Source organism: Lynx canadensis, chromosome C1 (genome assembly GCF_007474595.2).
Source record: "Lynx canadensis isolate LIC74 chromosome C1, mLynCan4.pri.v2, whole genome shotgun sequence".
Lineage (NCBI taxonomy): Eukaryota > Metazoa > Chordata > Mammalia > Carnivora > Felidae > Lynx > Lynx canadensis.
The window spans coordinates 162,030,591-162,052,873 of record NC_044310.1 but is presented as its reverse complement, the minus strand read 5'-3'; the positions used below and the strand labels follow the sequence as shown (position 1 = coordinate 162,052,873).

General features: G+C 37.1%; 1 protein-coding gene across 1 annotated transcript in view; it reads left to right on the top strand.

Annotated features, from left to right (window-relative positions):
• Nucleotides 1-22,283, top strand: part of OLA1 (Obg like ATPase 1) — a 175,577-nt gene that overhangs the window by 99,991 nt on the left and 53,303 nt on the right. Inside the window, exon 5 of the mRNA XM_030326047.2 lies at nucleotides 5,993-6,168. Coding sequence (XP_030181907.1) covers nucleotides 5,993-6,168 — 176 coding nt within the window. The remainder of the gene's footprint in view (nucleotides 1-5,992; nucleotides 6,169-22,283) is intronic.

The window sequence follows — 22,283 nt, the reverse complement described above, 5'->3', positions numbered from 1 at the left end:
CTCTTGAAGTTAAACCGATTTATTGTGCTTAAAAAATGACTTGCGCAAACAGTACATGTTCATTATAAAAACTTTAAAGCAAGACCAAACTGATGAAGAAGATTTGAAAATTGCTCAATAGCTCACTGCCCAGGCATTATTTTATTAGCATTTGGTCAGTGTTATTAAGAGAGAGAAACAATTTCATAAAAATATGATCACTAATGTATATGCTATTTTAAATAGAATGCTACATTTTATTTTATTGTGTTTGAAGGAAAGAAAAAACTGAATATAGAAGAAATGACTGAACTTCAGGTAATTTTTTCACAAAAGATATGTTTTCTTAAATGATTCTGCTAGATAGAGTTAAGAAATAGGATCATGAGAACACTGAGAGATTGGAGAAATTATTTTTTAATTACATGTTTCATCTTTATATGTCCATCTGTTGATCCCTTATTGTGAAAGATGAGGAAATTAGCACACTTAACGTTTTTACCTCCCTTTCCTTATCTCTGAATTTTTGTTATTTATAACTTTTCATAGTTTATAATACATATATTCTGCTTTGTTTGCATTATTTCTGTAGTTGTTCAGTCTTACTTATATGTTAGAATGTATTAATGCAGTCTGTTTGCCATTAATCTCTATTCCTGTCAAAATCTATCCTTGAAAAATAGGCTGGCTGGATTTAAAATTCTTGAGTCACAGTTTCTTTCCTTAGAACTTAGAAGACTTCTCTCCACTGTCTTTTGGCATAGAGCTGCGGCCTTGGAAAATTCTGAATGAAGCCTTATATGTGACTTGATTTTACAGATTTTGTTCTTGGTGATGTGTATTGTATGGTGTCAGTGATTCCGTATCAGTTGGTTTACCAACTTGCAGCTGGTCAGTGTTTGTTTCAGTGTTTGTTTATGCCAGCTTACTTGGAATGTGAAACTTCGAACGTGGCCGTGATTTTTAAGTGGGCCACCTTCTTAACTGATAGGATGTCTTTCAAAGATTGCGAGAAAAATAATGGTGTTTGCCTTATATAACTAGTCCATTTAGAGTATATTAGAGAGGAGTATATTAAAAACTGAATGAACTTAGAAATGCTAGGATTTAGTTCTTTTGTGCCCTAGAGTTATAATAAATAAGGGGACAGATCCTTGAGTTATAGTATTCCCATCACTGATATCTAGAAGAAATAGTGAAGAAGATATAGCCATTAAAGTATTTCTTAAAGAATCACTTTTTGCCAAAGATCAGTGGTCAGCTTTCTGTACTTACCTTTCTTTACCTCTAAGCAACATTTGCTATAGTTGAGTACTCTGCCCTTTTTGAAACATTTTCTTCCCCTCAGTCCCATAAGAGCATTTCCTTACATTTTCTCTCACGTTGTCACCCCTTCTTAGTCTCTTTTGCCAAATCTTCCTTACCATCAAACATTTGAGTGTTGGAGTGCTCTTTTCACATGACATCATCCAGATCCATAACTTTAAACATATCTGATAACTCCCAATTTTATATCTTAGTCATGACCTTCCATCCTACATCTAGTCCATCTCTCAAATATATTCCCAGTCCAAACATTTCTCCTCCATTTTATTTCAAGTTAACCACTCATCTGGTCATCTCTGATCTGTACCATTACCACCAACTCCTGATGAGTCTTTCTGCCATTCTTCTTGTCCTCTCCCTTAAAGTGTGTTCTTTTTAAAGTAGCCAAAGTGGCCTCTTATCGTAAATCATATGTTATTACCCTGTCTCCTCTTTATTTACTTAAAACTCTCCAATTAATGGCTTCCCATTACAGTTAGAATAAAATGCATGCTCACATCACTTATGAATGGATGTGAACTGCTTTACTTCTCCAACTTACCCTCTGTTTACCATCCTCTCCTGTGGTTCACCCACACTGACCTTTTATTTCTATTTCTGAAGCACTTCAAGCTTGTTCCCATTTTAAGGATTTTATACTTCCTTCTTAGATCCTTTGCGCTCAGATCTTCATATTACTGCCTCCTTCTGGCTATTCTGGCCTCGGGACTAGTGTCATCTCCTTAGAGAGGCCTCCCTTACTATCCTAGCTAAAGTATGGCACAGCAGCGTGATCATTCCCCCACCCTGCACACACATGCTGTATCACATTAGCTTATTTTATACAGAACAGTACCAAAAAAGTCTTTTTTTTTAGTTTATTTATTCTGAGTGTGGGGCGGGGTGGGGGGGGGGTTGGGGGCAGAGAAAGATAATCCCAAGCAGACTCTGCACCATCAGAGCAGAGCCCCATGTGGGGCTCAAACTCACAAACTGTGAGATTATGACCTGAACTGAGATCCAGAGTCGGACGCCTAACCTGACTGTGCCACCAAGCACCACCCCCCCTGCAAAGTTTTTTTTTTTTTTTAATTTTTTTTTTAACGTTTATTTATTTTTGAGACACAGAGAGACAGAGCATGAATGGGGGAGGAGCAGAGAGAGAGGGAAACACAGAATCGGAAGCAGGCTCCAGGCTCTGGGCCATCAGCCCAGAGCCCGCCACGGGGCTCGAACTCACGGACCGTGAGATCGTGACCTGAGCTGAAGTCGGACACTCAACCGACTGAGCCACCCAGGCGCCCCGAAAGTTTTAAAAAATCAGATAAAATCCCATCACCAAAGAAATTTCTTGATTTGACAAAAAAAATTTTTTTTTTGATCTCACATTTTTTTACTAAATTAAACAGGAAACTTTGTCACTAATGTAAGTAGAAAATTAGTATCACCTGTAGATATTGAGATACTAAAAACAAATACAATGAAAACTGCATACTTACTAATTTTTTTAGCCTTTAGAAGCTCAGAGACTGAGGCCTGCTCTGTTGATAAAGAGATACATTTATAAATGTTAGATATTAAATACCAACAGCATCAAACTGATACTTTCTCTTTGATATACTCAGAAGGACTGAAGAGAATTGAAATGGAAATAACTTTCTCATTTAACAGTTCGGTATGATATAGTATAGTCTTCAAGATGACTCAAGTCATCTTCTTTACCAGTACAGTGTTTCCCCCAAAGGGGAATTATAATAATTGTAATAATCATAATAATCAGTGTTTTATTTAAAAAAAATTTTTTTTTCAACGTTTATTTATTTTGGGACAGAGAGAGACAGAGCATGAACGGGGGAGGGGCAGAGAGAGAGGGAGACACAGAATCGGAAACAGGCTCCAGGCTCTGAGCCATCAGCCCAGAGCCTGACGCGGGGCTCGAACTCACGGACCGCGAGATCGTGACCTGGCTGAAGTCGGACGCTTAACCGACTGCACCACCCAGGCGCCCCATAATAATCAGTGTTTTAAAGTGAAGCTGAAATAAATAACTTTGGTATGGACTAGGGTAAAATGTTGTGAACTAGTAAGAATTAGTGGGGGAAAATCTCACAAAACTTATTTTAACCTGTCCCAGGGTGAACTGAATGATATGAAACGGTATTACTCAAAACTAATGTTTGAGTATGTTACTATGCAATTTCTTCTAAATTACTGATTCCTTTTTTTTTAATTACTAATTCCTACATCATTTAAAAAATAGTATATGCCCCAGTTGCTGAAAGAGCTTATGTGTGGGGCTGTCTGCCAAGCACTTTACATATATTATCTGATTTAATTATACCCATTCTCTGAGAGGTAGAAACATCTTCATTTTAAAGATGTGAAAATGAGATCCTTAGAGGTTCAGTGATTTGTTTAAGAATTTATGACCAATGAGCTTGTCTGACTTCAGAACCCTTACTTTTAACCACTAAATTTCGTACTAAATCAGATAAGATGCGAAGGAATGCTGTAAGTGTACAGTGAAGTCTATTCAACTTGGAGCATATGGCCACCAAATTTTCTGTAAGCTTATATTTTATACCTGTTTTAGGCTTCATGTCATCACAAGGCTATTCAGTTTTAAAGGATAACTTTAATATTTCCTTCACTTAATTTTTATCTTTATTTTGGCAATATTTAGTATCAAAAATAAATTTAAGTTCTTGTAGTATATTACTACTCACATACAAGTGAATATAATAATACTAACCTTCAGGCATAGGAACAGCAGTGCAATCCACAGTGTATAGGGCCTGTGATTTGAGTTTCTTTCCAGTAGTAGGGGAATGGATTAGTGATGATCCAATCATAACTCCTTTTCTAGCCTAATCCTTGGCAGACTCCAGGCAAAGTGCAACCTAGAGGATAATTTGAAGGTTATAAGATAGACAAGTGCTATTTCCCTTTATTCTGGTTTTCTATTTGGATTAATTCAGATGATCAGAGAGCTTTATTTTCTTTGCTTTTAGAAGAATTGCGACTCCTAAGTTTCTCTCTGTTATCTGCTCAGTTAAAATTGAGGAATGTAATCAAGAAATTGCCATTTGAAACCTGCTGATGCATTTACTATTGTTGAGGACATCGCTATAGTTACTTACTGGCTTCTACATAAAGATGACTATATAGGATATTTTTCACTTGGAGTGTCATAAAATGTAGTTCTTTTTATAACTGAACTGACCATGCTGCCTTTGTTGCTTTGCCAAGAAGCTTTTGTTTTTATTTTCCTGTTTTATTGTGCCATTTGTGTAAGATGCCTCAAATCCTGATAAGTAATACCGTGCTTCCAGGGAGACGTTTTTCATGCTTTTCAAATATTCATACAATTTACCTAAATCACTGTGTCTAGTGTGTTTACGAGTAAGATATTATGCATCCTCCTTTCTTGCTAATTTTGTTCATATAATTTATATGGCACTATTTAATATATCATCAGTTTTATGCCAAGAATTTTTTATGCCAAGTATTTTAAATACTTAGATTTTAATTGTAACAATATACTTACATTTTTTATTTATATTACTGAGTAGCTCCACATTAAGATACAAATGGCTCAATTATTTTTAATTCTAGAAAATTATATTTAAAAATTCTTTGTAACCTGTAATGAGAATATCTTGGTCTTTGGTATGGAAGAATGAGCTATGGTCACTGTTTTTCTTTCATTAAACTCAGTCAAACTGTCTCTAATGATCCCTGTGATATCTTTATCTAAAATAATCGATGTTTTATGTTTGAAAACATCTCAATTTGGGTATATAATCTAGTTGGTAATTTAAATTAAATTAATTTGTTTATAAATGTGTTTTTTGTTTTGTGGGTATATCACTGCTTTCTGTTTATAATATTTCTCAGTATTTGTTCATTTTTGTGATACTGTTCTTTATCTGGTAATTTGAGTAAATCCAGTTGAATTATGTTGCCACATTATGTCTTCAAAAGGGCATAAAGTCAGTACACATGCTTCAGTAATATCTGGTTGTTTTACCCTTATGTTTCCAGTTGGCAATTTGAAATTATGGCTTCAACTGCACTTTAAATATGTGATAATAGCATGTGTTTCTAATAAGGGCCAGCACCATTTTGTTCAGATAGTGTGAATGGTTGTCACTCATATATGACAAATGCACCTTCATCTGCTTCTTTGATAGCCCCCTAAAAACCATACCCTCAAATCAGGCCGATGAAATTAGCTGCTGTGTAAATTGTGTGTCTGAGTGGTTCATTATCTAATCACCGTCAGAACCACAGTGATAAAGTAGATTGAAGCAGGGAAGAGGTCTGCCAGATGATTTCACCCACCCCCCCACCCCAAATCCGGTTTCCCTTGGAAACCCTAATAGTGCAGTTTAGAACTTCAGGCTCTCATGCCTGGAATTCAGTGTCTTTTAATGTACCAAACCTGAAAATAGCAGTAGTTCTGGAGCATAATTTTCTTTCTGTAAAGATTAATTTTATTTATTTCAATCAGTTTTTGAAATGTTGAGACTCTTGAATTACTGTTTTTGTTGCTAGTGCCCTAAATATTACTAAATAGTACAAAAAAACCACTATGTCCTACTTGAAAGAATTCAGAATAATTTGAATAAATTGTTAACTTTCCAGGAATCTTTGATAATGGCCTTCTGTATTGTTTATTGGATTGCTTCTCTTTAATTCATTTTAGGTGCTTTTGAAGATGATGATATCACGCATGTTGAAGGAAGTGTAGATCCTATTCGAGATATAGAAATAATACACGAAGAGCTTCAGCTTAAAGATGAGGAAATGATTGGGCCCATTATAGATAAACTAGAAAAAGTGGCTGTGAGAGGAGGAGATAAAAAATTAAAACCTGAATATGTAAGTAAAAATTTACAGCTTATTTGATACTTGAGTTCATTTTTTAAATTATTTTTTTTACAATAATGCATCTAATAAAATATCTAATATTGTTATGGAACTTTAGAATCCAAGGATAATTTCCATTAAAAAATCATGGAGAAACTTCATTTTCTTTTGGCAACAAAGCGTCATGATGACAGTCTTTTTAAGGTGTTCTTAGCAAGGCATGTTTAGCAGGAATATTGAGTATTTACATGGTTACAATGTGTATCCTCAAGTTGTAGTGTTAGGAAAGTGTGGTTTTATGATGAAAAACTTATGGATTTAGAGAAATGAATGAATATGAGTTTTGTGGATTTGAAGAAGTGATTTATATAAGGAATTGGTCTTCCATAGGGGTTGACTGAATGAATGTAGTATTAGATAATTTTAATCTTTTATGGAATGAAAACACATGTCATTGTCTTTAATAGTCAAATGTATTTTTTATCACGTTGTAGTGAGAAATTATTAGTAACATAATTAGTGTTTCAAAATCAGTTTGGAAGCTTTTAGTTTATGCTCAAATTTGTCTTTTACATTAAAAAAGTGATGGCCTTAATCATATATTTTCTTGGGGCACCTGGCTGGCTCGGTCAGTGGAGAGGATGACTGTTGATCTCAGGGTTGTAGGTTCAAGCCCCACATTGGGTATAGAAATTACTTTAAAATAAATAAAATCTTTTTAAAAATTACATATTTTCTCACTAGTATCTTCCCTAAACCGTACTTGCTTTTTATGCTTTTTGTCATAGGAAGGATTTTCTGTCTTTTTAATTTTTCATGTATTTTTAATACATGTGTTTATTTTTAATTTTCTCATGTCTGGAAACTGATTATCCTTTCCCTTTTTTAATTTATTTGCAGTAAGTTTGGAAAACTCAGTTGATTAGAGAGTTCTACACTCTTAAGGAGGAAATCAATTACAGAATCAGCCTCGACGCTTGAGCAGACTATTAGTAAATTATGGTCAATAGTGCTTGGACTTGGAACAAGGAGACCTGTGTTGGACCACTGATTTCCTTGGTAGTCTGGAACAAGCCCAATTCATTTTACTTCTCTTAACATCATGGCTATTTCAGTCATTTCTTAGTCAAATAGAGCAGAGAAAGGAGGGAGATTTGTCTGAGGGAATTGTATAAGATTTAGGACAGAGAAGGGGATTGAAAGTACGGGTATGAAAAATACTCCTTTTTAAAAAGGGAAAAACATTGTGAGAAAGATGTTGGTCAAAATTGAAAACAATTCATTTGCCCCAAACAGCATGGTTACTGATAAAAATAAATCCTTAAGCAGTCATTCCTTAGTTTATTGAAAGTTACTTGGGGCGCCTGGGCGGCGCAGTCGGTTAAGCGTCCGACTTCAGCCAGGTCACGATCTCGCAGTCCGTGAGTTCGAGCCCCGCGTCGGGCTCTGGGCTAATGGCTCGGAGCCTGGAGCCTGTTTCCGATTCTGTGTCTCCCTCTCTCTGCCCCCCCCGTTCATGCTCTGTCTCTCTCTGTCCCAAAAATAAATAAACGTTGAAAAAAAAAAATTTAGAAAGTTACTGACATCCCTCTGTCTTTCAGAAACATCAACTGTCTTATAAATAAATTTATCAATGTTGCTTTTTAGATGGGAGAAAGGGGCATCAGGTTCTTCTTAAGTCCTTGAGCTACCATTTCCTGGCCTTTCCTCTCAAAAGAAAACTAGAATGTTGAGTGCTATTTTTAATTCCCTGTAACAGTATTTTATTCTTATTTCTAAGGATATTCCTAAAATTTCTGTATCAGATTTGAAAGCATCACTTGGACTTGTGTTTACAGAAGAATCTGAACACCTTCTCCCCATTTATTTTCCCTTTCCCTATTCAGCTCTTCTGGATAGATGGAATGCGTTATGTAATTTTCTTGTTTCCCAAAACTGTGATCATTCCATCGGTTTCTTTCCTCATATTAGACTCAGCTGCTTCAGAATGAATTACAGTTCAGTATTTCTTAACCTTTTTTTTCATTATCACTGTCCCAAAGGAAAAAAGTTAATTAAAATTTAATTTAAATTAATTAATTTAATTTCTTACTAATGAGAAATTAGATACTAATGAGTAAGGATTTGTTGGATAAGGTTGAACTTTGGAGGGCCACAAGCCATTTAAATAACTAAGGTTTTTTTCCCCCATAAGAATTAATTTTTGCCCCTCTAGGAGTAATATCACCCTCACTGAGAATGTATGCCATAGATTTTTGTTGCAAACCCAGTACTGGTAAATACGGTAAAACACATGGCTTTTAGAAATTTTTTTTAGTTGTTAGCAGAAACAGGATTTGGGTTGGATCTGTAACTTAATTTGGCGAGAATTAAGATCTCTTACAGCATTGAATCATTTAGTGCAGGGAAATCTTCTTTTTCTTTTTATTGAGCCAGGCATTTTTGGACACTTTTTATATATGTCATCTTATTTAAACCCCGCAACATGTGAGACATAAATTATCTCCATGTTAAAACTGAGGAAGCCTAAATTTCAAGAGATTTTATGAATTGCTCAAGATTTCATGCTTAGTAAATTGTAGAACAAGTTTTTCAGCAAGATCAGTCTGACTGCAGGGCCAATTTGTCTTTTTTTCTTTTTTTTTTTTTTTAAAGTAAGCTCTAGGCCCAACATGGGGCTTGAACTTATATCAAGTCACATGCTCTACTGACTGAGTCAGCCAGGCACCCCTGTCTTTTTTTTTTTTTTTAACATTTTTTAAAATTGTGAAATGTATTCCAAAAAGATGCATATGTATTTAAAAAATAGTTGTAAAATAAAGGCTAGTAAAACCTACTTTCATGTCAAGAAATAGATCATTATTAGCATCCAAAAATATCTGCATCACTTACCAGTCTTAACCCTCTCCATCTTCCCACAGCTAACCACAATTCTGAAATTTATAATAATATCCTTGCTTTTTTATACCAGTGTATGTGCCACCTAAAACAATATGAATTAGTTTTTCCTGATTTAAAACTTGATGTAGTGTCATTTTATATGTATTTATATGAGCATTTTTCACTCAACATTATTTTGTGCACCCATTCATGTAGCATTTATCTTTAATTCATTTGTTTTCCTTACTGTAAACTATTTTACTGAAAAAATGTATCATAATTTAAAAATCCATTTTACTGTCACTGGGCATTTGAACTCCCCCCCCCCCCGCCAAGTTTTTGATAATTATGAACAATGCAGCTCTTTTACATCCCGGTGCATATAAAGGTAGTGTAAGGCATTCATCTAGAAGTAGGAGTGTATATGTGTCTTCAGCTTTTCTAGATAACACTGCTTCCTAGTGTATGAGAGTTTATCCTCTTGCCAACACTTGGTATTGTCAGATTTTGTTTCATTTTGCAAACTGTGGTATGATGGCATTTGGTTAGGGTTCTGATTTGTAGTTCTCTATTTAAGATTGGAGACCTTTCTTTTTTTTTTAATATTTGTTGACTCTTAGATTTCCTCTTTGTTCCTCTTAGATTTCCACTTAAGTGCTAGTTCTAATTTTGCCCATTTTCTGTTGGATCACTGTCTTGTTCTCATTACTTTGTTAAAGTTACTTATATATTCTGGATACTGATCATTTGTTTTAAATGGATTGCAAATATCTTCTCTGACTCTGAGATAATGGTATCTTTTGAGGAACAGGACTCAGTGTTAAGTACAGTGCCTTTTGTGTCTTTTTTAAATTCTTTCCTACTCTAAGGTTATCAAGATGATCTTGTATCTTCTAAAAGCCTTATTATTTTACCATCTGCAGTTAGGTCTTTAGCCTACCTGGAATTTTTTGTGTGTGTGAATAGTAGAAGGCAGGCATCAATTTGACTTTTTCCCCCCATATGGAAAACCTGTTACTCCAGCACAGTTTTTTTTTAAAAGACTGTGTTTCCCTACTCCAATGAAGTGCCTCCTCTGTCATAAATCAAAGAGCTGTGGCATCTTAACCCTTTCCTGAGGATTGGCAGATGACCCCCAGGTAAAAGTGGCCAAAAGCGACAGTGGGATCCCAACCCTCTTGAGTGGTGAAGGTGAGAAGGCGAAGATAAAATGAGGGGTTGATACACAGAATCTGGTCTTCTGTGTGTTCCCAAATCATTTCTGTACTTCCTTGTCCCCTCTGTCCCAGTCTTCAGTCTAGATCAAGGACAATTAAAGTGTGGTCCTCAGACTAGCAATATCACCATCACCTGGGAGCTTGTTAGAAATGGAAACTAAAGCTACAGATTTTCTAAATCCGAATCTCTGGGAATATGTTTTTTTTTTTTAATTTTTTTTTCAACGTTTTTTATTTATTTTGGGACAGAGAGAGACAGAGCATGAACGGGGAAGGGGCAGAGAGAGAGGGGGAGACACAGAATCGGAAACAGGCTCCAGGCTCCGAGCCATCAGCCCAGAGCCTGACGCGGGGCTCGAACTCACGGACCACGAGATCGTGACCTGGCTGAAGTCGGACGCTTAACCGACTGCGCCACCCAGGCGCCCCTCTGGGAATATGTTTTAACAAGCTCTCCTAGTGGTTGTAGAAATTGTCTGTTAGGGGCACGTGGATGACACAGTCAGTTAAGCATCCAGCTTCAGCTCGGGTCATGATCTCGCTGTTCGTGAGTTCGAGCCCCACGTCGGACTCTGCACTGGTGGTGCGGAGACTGCTTGGGATTCTCTCTCTCCCTCTCTCTCTCTCTGCCCCTTCCCCGCTGGCTCTCTCCTTCAAAATAAATAAATAAACTTAAAAGAAAGCATCTTGGGGTGCCTGGGTGGCTCAGTCGGTTAAGCATCCGACTCTTGGTTTTGGCTCAGGTCATGATCTCATGGTTTCGTGACTTCAAGCCCCACATCAGGCTCTGCGCTAGAAGTGTAGAGCCTGCTTAGCATTCTCTCTCTCTCCCTGTATCTCTGCCCCTCCCCTACTCATGCTGTCTTTCTCAAAATAATAAATAAACTTAAAAAAATTCTCTCTCCCTCTTCCTTTCTCATGCTCTCTAAAAAAGAAAGAAAGAAAGAAAGAAACAGAAGAAGAAAGTAAAGAAAGAAAGAAAGAAAGAAGAGAAAGGAAAAAAAATGTCTTGTTTTTCTATTGAAAGGATGAGGAAGCTGGGGTGATTATCAACTGATTTCCATTAGTCATTGGCTATGAGTTGCTCCTAGGAGTGTTAAGTCCCTGGCACCTGATGTCTGTGTGGACTGAGCACAGTGCCTAGGCAACGTTACAGATGCTTACAGTATAAGAAGCCATCAGCATTTACTTGACCTGTGAGAGCAAACGGGTTATGGACAGGAAACAACAGTCTCTGCTATACAATCCCTTCACCCAATGTGCATTTAGATTTTTTGTCCTAACCATCTATTTAATTGGAATGTTTTTTAGGATCACAAATTTAATTTGGTGGTATTTTGTATTTTTCCTTGCTTCTGATTTATCTCTAGTTTTCACAAGAGAGTACCGATGTGATTATGTTAACTGGTTCTTAAAGGAGAGTTCTTAAAATTTTTTTTCCTTATATTCTCTAACAAATGGTCTAAAGGTATAAAATGTTATTGGTGGGACTTTAACTGGACATAGACCCTAGGCTATAAGAGAGATAACTACTTGAAAGTTATAAGAAAATTAGATAGATCATTTTGTTTACTAGGTATATGATTATTCCTTAATATTCATTCTATGGTGTCTGTTTTCTAGGTAATCTTTCAAAAATGCAACATTTCAAGCCTCTCTTCTTATGAAATTTCTATTTTCTTGATTTGGGTATCATTAGTATTTTTATGTAAATACACTTAGATACACTCTAGCATAAAACATGAGCCAACTTTTTAATGCTAAAACAGAATCTCTCCTAAGTGTAAAGTTGATATATTCTGACATAAAAACACCTTGTATAGTGTATCTTGCTGTCTGTGGTAAAACTGAGGCACTAATGAAGGCAAGTGTGTGGTAAACATTTCCTATTGGTATTAATTAGCCAAGTGTATTAGTTTCCTAGGGCTGCCATAACAAATACTATAAACTGGATTCAAATGATAGAAATGTATTCTTTCACAGCCTGGAGACTAGTAGTCTGACATCAAGGTGTTGGCAGGGCCATGCATCCTCTGAGCCCTCTAGAAGAGAATCCTTTCTTGGCTTTTCAGTTTGTGGTAGCCCCAGCCATTCCCTGGTTTGTGGCTATATAGCTCCAGTCTCTGCTTCCATCTTCACATAAGCCATCTTCCCTCTGCATTTCCATCCAGATTCCCCCCCCCCCTTTTTTTTAATGTTTATTTATTTTTGAGAGAGTGCAAGCAGGGGAGGGGCAAGGAGAGGGGGACAGAGGATCCAAAGCAGGCTCTGCACTGACAGCAGCAAGCTGGATGTGGGACTCAGATTCACGGACCTGAGTTTAAGCCACATGCTCAATCGACTCAGCTACCCAGGTGCCCCCAAATTTCCCTCTTCTTTTAAGAAAACCAGTCATAATTGGGCTGAGGGCCCACCCTGTTCCAATATGGCCTCATCCTAATTCTCAAATAACATCACACGGAGTACCATGGGTTAGGATTTCAGCGTATCTTTTTGGGACGGTTTATGATTTAACATTAACACCAGGGCATCAAGATCAAGGCTGATTTTTAAAATCTATTCTAAGTGTGTGTACATTTCATTTGGAAAGACAAATTTTGGAAAATGTAAGTAGAAGCTTTTAAGGAACGATTTATTTTGTATTGATGAATTATTTGGAAATTATCACATTAAAAAATATTCATAGAACCAGCAATTAATTAGACAACCAAAGAAAACAACCAGAAATTGTACTTGAGTCTTTTTTTTCTGTCAGTATCTCTGAGTTAAATAATTAATGTCCCCCAAAACATATAGCTATGAGCAGATTTCTTCTCATTATTCTTAGGGCACTTTTTAAAGTTGATTTTTACATAACTTAAAATTATTAACTTGTTTGCATATGTAATAGGTATATTTTTGACTAAAACAAAAAAATTCAAAAGGGTATAATCCTCCCATTTCTGTCTTCTCATTTACACATTTCTCCTCTTGAAAGTTTATGTACCCTTCCAGAACTATTCTTATATGACTTAGATTGTTTTCTAAAAGAATAAAATGCTGCAAGTACAGGGTGAGGCGGAACTGCATTCATTTATCTTTCTCCCTATATTCTCTCTGTTTTCATAGTCTCTACCTCAGTTAATGACATCAAATTGTTTGAACTGAAAACCAATATCTTTGACTCCTCTTTCTTCTCTACCATTACATCCCATTCTGTTGATTTTATCTCCCGAATATTCCCTATACCTCTTCCTTCCTTCCTTCTTATTTTCATGACTTATTTAGTTTTAGGCATCATTATGCTTCATTTACTTTTGCAGCTTACCTGACTTCTTTGCCCTCTTGTCCCTTGTTTTCCGCAAACATAAAGTGCAGATCTGTTATTCCCTTGATTAAAATACCTCACCATCTTCCTATAAAGATACTGCCAACATAAAGTCCATGTCTCACAGATTTCTTTGCAATTCAGCCTTTCCTGACTTAAATTTTCTCAACTTGCCTGGTAGTGAACTAAACATTTTGGTTTCACATGAGCTCGTTTACTGGAACTCTCCTCCTTTTGCTGCCTCTCCATCCCTGTTTCTTAGTCATCCTTTCAGACATGGCCTAAAGAGAAGTGTCCTACTTTTTATAAAAATGTTTTGATTGTGATGCACTGTACATAACATAAAATTTACCGTTTTAACCATTTTAAGTGTACAATTAGGTGGCATTAAGTTCATTCACAGTGTTATATGCCTATTACCACTGTCTGTTTTCAGAATTCTTTCACCATCCAAAACCGGAACTCTGTGTCCTTTAAATAATAACTTCCCATCTTTTCCTCCCCCTCCCAGCCCCTGGAAACCTCTCCTCTCCTTTATTTCTCTATGAATTTGCCTGTTCTAGGTTCCTCATATAAGTAGATTTACAATTTTTGTCCTTTTGTGCCTGGCTTATTTCATTCAGCATAGTGTCTTCAAGGTTCATCCATGTTATAGGATGGATCAGAATTTCATTGCTTTTTAAGGCTGAATAGTATTATATGTATGTACCACGTTCTGTGGACATTTGGATTGTTTCTACATTTTGGCTATTGTGAATAATACTGCTATGAACATTATTGTACAAGTATATTGTGGTTGTAACTGAAGAAATCTCCATTGAAAATAGTCCAGAAGGAGATACTAAGTGATAATAGTGGATTAGAGAGAGTTATGAATACTTCCCCCCTAAAATATTTTTCTATTTTAATTTTATTGTTTTTATAAAATAAATGTAGGGAAATGAACCCAGAGTTAAAAAAAGTATTTATTAAATATAGCAGCCCATTTACAAATGCACAAACCAGGAATGTGATTAGAAATTATTGTAGTTCAGGGATGCCTGGGTGGCTCAGTCAGTTAAGCTTCTGACTTCGGCTCAGGTCATGATCTCATGGTTCATGGGTTTGAGCCCCGCATCGGGCTCTCTGCTATCAGCGTGGAGCCTGCTTTGCATCCTCTGTCTCCCTTTCTCTCTGCCCCTTCCCCGCACACATGCACACATGCTCTCTCTCAAAAATAAAACATTAAAAAAAAAATTATTGTAGTACATTATTTGAGTCTACATAATACACATACCCCAAAACTAGGAAAGAGGTTATAAAATTCTCAAAATTAGAATGACAAGTTGCTTAAATTAATGTGGCAATACCATCCTGAGAGTCAAACTATGGGAGATAGGACTACTTGATGGGTTTAGGAGAAGTGATTATCATAGTAAGTATTCTAAGCATAAAGGAGGTATTTTTTGACAATGATGCTTTTATCAATGGGAAGGATTGAGGCAAAGTGTCTCCTTTTTCTTGAACTGAGATGGGAAGAATGAGAATATAAATGTAATTGACCAGGATTAATTTAATGATTATCTTAACAGTGTAAGATATTTTACTTTCTCAGTTTATAGTCCTTATTTAAGCAAATCATTGTTTTTCTTTTAAGGTTTTAGGAAAAATTTTTTGACTTATTTGGTAGTATGTGAACATACAGGTAAAATATGCTAAAGATGAAAATCTTCTGAGTGATTAAAAAAAATTTTTTTTAATGTTTTTATTCATTTTTGAGAGAGAGAGAGGAGCGGGGGGTGGGGGGGACAAGGGATCTAAAGTGGGCTCTGCACTGACAGCAGTGAGCCCGAAGCGGGGCTTGAACTCACAGACCATGAGATCATGACTGGTGTAGAATGCCCATGAGCTGAAGTAGGATGTTCAACTGACTGAGTCACGCAGGTGTATGTTTATTTTTATTTATTTTTGAGAGAGAGAGAGAGAGAGGGAGTGGGAGCAGGTTAGGGGCAGAGAGAGAATCCCAGGCAGGCTCCATGCTGTCAGCACAGAGCCCCGACACAGGGCTCAGATTCATGAACCCTGAGATCATGACCTGAACAGAAATGAAGAATTGGCCGCTTAACCAACTGAGACACCTGGGTGCCCCAGAGGGAGAGAGAATCTTACACAGGTTCCACTCAGTGTGGAGCCCAGTGCAGGGCTCAATCCCACAAACTGAGATTATGACTTGAGACAAAATTGAGAGTTGGATCCTTAACCAGCTGAGCCACCCAGGAACCCCTGAGTGATTTAATCTCAGAAGTTTTATTGTATTTTTTAATATTTAGTCATAAGGACCAGGCATTCAACTTAGGCTATTTCAAGAAATGGATTTTTATTTTTAAAATACAAGACAATAAAGGAAATGGAAATCCAAAAATGTTGAGGATCAGGAAGTGTGGTATATAGCCAGACCTGTTGGAGTAGAATTGTAAATCAGCCCAGGGCATCACCCAGGAATCTGAAAGTATGTGCACCTTCTCTGTGTGGTGCTCTGCCATTCACGTAACTCAGATGGCCTTCATTTCTGCTTCACTAGAATTCTACTTTTTTTCTGCTGCCACTACAGTTCATCTGCTGTTTTGTATATTGCTTTTATTCCTGATTTCTGCTGCTTTGTAATTTCTACTTCTTTAAAAAAAAATTTTTTTTTAATGTTTATTTATTTTTGAGAGAGAGAGAGAGACTGAGAGACAGAGTGTGAGCAGGGGAGGGGCAGAGAGAGAAGGAGACACAGAATCCGAAGCAGGCTCCAGGCTCTGAGCTGTCAGCACAGAGCCCCATGCGGGGGTTGAACTCACGAACCATGAGATCATGACCTGAGCCGAAGTCAGATGCCTAACCGACTGAGCCACCCAGGCGCCCCAATTTCTGCTTACTTCTAATTAGCCTGTTTATCACATCATGTAATTTACTCTGTCTTATGTTGGCTCAGTGTGTCCTTTCAGCTTAAGTCTCCAGTTCTCTTATCTCACTATTTCCTGAGAGCAAGCATCTAATTGCCTCAGTTTATTCCCATTTTGGCAGTCTTTTTTTGCATGAGACCCCTTCATAGGTCAAGGACCCACCAGTTCAGGCCAGGAGACTGTTTTTGAGTAAGAACCGTTTCCTCAGCAGAACCTGTGGCCTGAGAGTAAACCCATGTTGATTAGTGTGTTTGGGATACTATGTAAAATGGTAGGAGACTTGGCACATTATAGGTCCTCAGTGCTCATTGTTATGCATTTGAGGATAGCAGTTAGGAAGTGCAAAGCTGTTTTAAGACTTCCAGGGTAACGCAAAAGAATATGTTGTAGTTGGGCAAGGAGGATTAGACTCATTGAGGCCAGACTACTTTAGAATCATCAATTTTATATATACCTAATACATTTAGGGAATGAATTCCTAAATGAACTGATGTTATGGTACATATGCTATAGACATACTTTCCTGTCCACTTTCTCCTTGCCTGCAGCCAACAAAACCTAGATGGAGAAAATTTTAAGTAGGACGTGTTAGTATCCCCATTAACTCATTATTAGCAGCCTCAAATGAGCCCTCACCTATATCTAGCCTTCTTATTTGCTTTCCTGCTCTCTGCTGCAACTGCTTCCCTTTTCTCCTCAAACGTCTTATTTATGCCCACTTTGTGTTTCACCCATCCCTACCCTCAGTAGATGACCCTGCCTCCTACTTCAGAGATCAAAATAAAAACTACCAGACAGAAATTCACTCAGGTTCCCACAAGCCAAATCTAAAAAGCCTGCTTATTCACTCCTCTTATCAGTGGGTGGTTATTCCAGTTCTTTGAATCTTATCATGTCCCAACTTTTCAGAAACCTTACACTATTAGTCATCCTTTCTTTATTCCCCTCTTCATTGCCTTTAAATTATTTTATATTACTTTTTTTTAAGTAGGCTTCACACCCAGCATGGAACCTGAACATGGGGCTTGAACTCAAGGACCATGAGATCAAGACCTAAGCTGAGATCAAGAGTCAGCCACTTAATGGATTGAGCCACCCAGGCACCCCTAAATTACTTTATTGAGATAAATTCACATATCATAAAGTTCACCCTTACTATTCAGGTGGCATTTAGTGTATTCACAAAGTTGTGTTTTGATCACCAGTAATCCCTTCTTTCTTGTATATACAACTTATCCCTCTCAAGCTAGATTGTTTTCTATATAAAGATGCCCTTTTTAATCTCAAGGGGGGAAAAAAATTTCTTCCTTAGTACCAAACAACTTATCCTTCATTTACCATATTTTCACTACTCTCCTTTTTTTTTTTTTAAAGTTTATTTATTTATTTTGTGAGGTACAGAGATAGCATGAGTAGGGGAGGGCCAGAGAGAGAGAATCCCAAGCAGGCTCCGCTGTTAGCGCAGAGCCCAATACGGGTCTCGAACTCATGAAACCGTAAAATCATGACCTGAGCTGAAACCAAGAGTTGGTTGCTTTACCGACTGAGCCACCCAGGTGCCCCTCATGACTCTCCTTCTTAAAAACTTCTTGAAAGAGTTTGTTTTTTCTACCTCATGATAACTCAGTCTAATCTATCTGGATTATCTGCTCATCAGACTCAAACAGCTTTCACCAGGGTCATTGGTGACTTTTGTAGTTTTAAATCCATTAGACGTTTTCAGTCATTGTGATTTGTCAGTAGCAGTGGACGCTATTGGGTACACTTGAACTACTCCATTGGATTCCATGACCGCATTCTCCTGCTTTCCCTCCTTCTCTAGCAACTTGTTTCTTTTGCAGGCTCATCCTCTTCTATCTTTGCTACTAAATATTGGCATTACTTAAAATTGAATCTAAGGCTCTCCTCTCTCAATTTTCTTCTTATGTGATATCATCTATATCCTTTGCTACAATTACTATTTAAGTACAGATGACTTCCAGATTTCTGTCGATAGCCCTTATCTTCCTCTGAGCTGCAGACTAGTGTATTTAATTCCTGACTTAACATCTTATGGATATCTCAAAGATATCTCAGAGTTAGCACACCTGAAATTGAACTCAAGGGTACCCTCCCTCAAATCTGATTCTCCAGTGTTTTTGATTTCAGTGAAATGTACTACTGTTAGATTATGCAAACCAGAAACCTGGTCATCTCTGACACAGTCTCTTTACATCATTTCACATATCTAGTCCATCACTGAATTCTGGCAATATGTAATATGTAGATATAATGATATGCCTATGTTTTCTTGTATATGTACACATATACATATATACAGGCAGTGAAAGGATAAAACAAATGTGGCAAGATAATACATTAATGAATTTGGATGTATAGACATTTCTCTATTATTCTTGTAGCTTTAAGTTTAAAATTATTTCAAAATGAAAAGAAAATGTCTTATGATTTTAATATATAGATACAGTTAAAATACATGACAATAATAACACAATCAGTGGCGGGGCGCCTGGGTGGCGCAGTCGGTTGGGCGTCCGACTTCAGCCAGGTCACGATCTCGCGGTCCGTGAGTTCGAGCCCCGCGTCAGGCTCTGGGCTGATGGCTCAGAGCCTGGAGCCTGTTTCCGATTCTGTGTCTCCCTCTCTCTCTGCCCCTCCCCCGTTCATGCTCTGTCTCTCTCTGTCCCAAAAATAAATAAACGTTGAAAAAAAAATTAAAAAAAAAAAATAACACAATCAGTGGGAAGAGGCAATAATAGAGTAAAAGAGTAGAGTAATACTCCAATTAAAAGACAATTTGGTGGTTCCTCAAAGAGTTAAACTTAGTTAAACATAGAATTACCATATGACCGAGTAGTTAAGAAATATGTGTACATGCATATTCATAGCTGTGCTATGCACAGTAGTCAGAATGTGGAAAACAGCCCAAATGTCCATCGGATATGAGTGTTTAGGGGATGAGTGTTTAAACAAATTGTGGTATATACATACAGTGGAGTATTATTAAGCCTTCAAAAGTAAATGAGTATTGGGACACCTGGCTGGCTCAGTTGGTGTGGCATGCAACTCTTTATCTCAAGGCTGTGAGTTTGAGCCCCATATTGAGTGTAGAGATTAATTAAAAATAAAAAAAATTAAAAAAAAAAAAGAAGTAAATGAGTACCAGAGAGAGACAAGCCATGAAACAGACTCTTTTTTAAAAAATATATATTGTTTATTTATTTTTGAGAGCGAGCACAAGCAGGGGAGGGGCAAAGAGAGAGGGAGACACAGAATCCAAAGTAGGCTCCAGGCCTCAAACTCACAAACTGCAAGATCATGACCTGAGCTGAAGTCAGACACTTAACAGACTGAGCCACCCAAGTGCCCCAAGAAACAAACTCTTAACAATAGAGAACAAACATGGTTACCAGAGGGGAGGTGGATGGGGAGAGTTGGGTGAAATAGGTGATGGGGATTAAGGAGTACATTTGTCACGATGAGCACTGGGTGGTGTATGGAATTGTTGGAACACTGTTTTGTGCACCTGAAACTAATACAACACCACGTTTTAACTATATTGGAATTTTAGGAAAAAAGGGAAAAAAACCCAAAAAGTAAATGATGACTGATGCTAGCTGTGGATCAACCTTGGAAACCTTACACTAAATGAAAGAACCTAGACATAATGGTCACATATTGTATGATTCCATTTGTGCAAAATCTCCAGAATGAGTAAATGCATAGGGTCAGAGCTGCAGATTGGTGGTTACCAGGGGCTAAGAGACTGGGGAGACTGTGGAGAAGAAACTGTTCAGTGAATATGGGATTTTATTTTAGTGTGATAGAAATGTTTTGGAAGTAGATAGAGGTGATAGTTCTGTAACATTGTGAATATACCAAGTTTTTAGTACAAAATTACTTTAAAATAATTTTTTATTTATGTGAATTTATGTGAATTTCACCTCGACACAATTTTTTAAAAATTAAATAGGACAAAGAAATGTCAGATTGGATTTTAAAAGCCTACCTCTATGCTGCTTACAAGATATGCATCTTACCTAGAAATGCAAAGGTCCCAAAATAGTCAAGATGGTCTCAAAGAAACACAGAGAGGATATGGTACACATGAATCTTATATCAAGACTATTCTGAATCTGCAGTGATTAAGAAAGTCAAGGACAGACAAATTGACCACGGAACAATGGCTGTACAGCCACAAATACAATTTGATTTGTGGTGAAGATGGTACTGCAGAGTAACAAAAAGGAATACTTTTCTCAAGAAATGGCGTTGGTTCAGTTGTATATCCTCGTGGGAGAGGAAATAAATCCTCAGCCACCTCACCCTATGCAAAAAAAAAAAAAAAAAAAAAGTTTACATAGCGTAAAAAGTGAAACTCATGTGGAATAAAGCATCTATTATACAGCATAAAATATTTTCATGACCTTGTAATAGACAAATATTTTTTAAACAAGACACAAAAATCAGTAATCATAAAGGAAAAGATTTTAAAATTGACATTAAAATTAAAACTTCTGTTGGTGTGCTGTGTGGCTCAGTTGGTTAAGCATATGACTCTTGATTTTGACTCAGGTCATGATCTTGGAGTTGTGATATCGAGCCCTGTGTCAGGCTCTGTGCTGATTGTGGAGGCTGCTTAAGATTCTCTCTCCCTGCCTTTGACCCTCTCCCCAACACACGCACGTTCTTTCTCAATAAATAAATAAATAAATAAATAAATAAATAAATAAAATTAAGACTTCTGTTAAACAAGAGAAAGGAGAGATAAGCTACAGAGTGGAAGAAGATATTTGCAGCATCTAACAAAGAATTTGTCTATAGAATATGCAGAGAACTACAGATAAATAAGGAAAAGACAGCCCAATAGAAAAATGGACAAAAGATTTGAACACGTACTTCATGAAGGAAGAAATCCACCATTAATGATTAGGGAAATGCAAGTTCAGACTGCCCCATACATTAAGAACACTGACAGTACTGGGGCGCCTGGGTGGCGCAGTCGGTTAAGCGTCCGACTTCAGCCAGGTCACGATCTCGCGGTCCGGGAGTTCGAGCCCCGCGTCGGGCTCTGGGCTGATGGCTCAGAGCCTGGAGCCTGCTTCCGATTCTGTGTCTCCCTCTCTCTCTGCCCCTCCCCCGTTCATGCTCTGTCTCTCTCTGTCCCAAAAATAAATAAACGTTGAAAAAAAAAATTAAAAAAAAAGAACACTGACAGTACCAAGTATTGGAAAGAAAAACTGACTGGCAACATATACTAAATTTGGGTGAATGTATGACCTATGACAGAACTCCTCCAGGCTTAGGTATATACTCAAGAGAAATGCATGCACAGATTTACCAAACTCCAAGTACAAGAATGCTTATGGCAGCTTTATTCATAATAGCTTTAAAGTATAAACAATATGTGTCCATCAACTGTGGAATGTATAAAGATACTGTGGAATATTCCTACAGGGGATTATTATGTGACAAAGAAAAAACATACTACTGCTACATCTGACAACATGGATGAATCTCACTATGTTGAACAAAAGAAGCTGGATGCAAAATAATACATATTATATGATTCCATTTCTATAAATTTCAATAACGGGCTACTTTGTTATACAGAGAAGCCAGGATTGTGATTGTCCCCGGAGAGGAGTGGAACATTGCGACTGCATTACTAATAATATTCTATATATTGATCAGAGTATGTGTTCATTCTGTGATACTTCATCAAGCTATACGCTTACATAGTTTATACTGTGTATATTTGATACTCAGTGTACACCTTTTCAAGTTTGACATTCA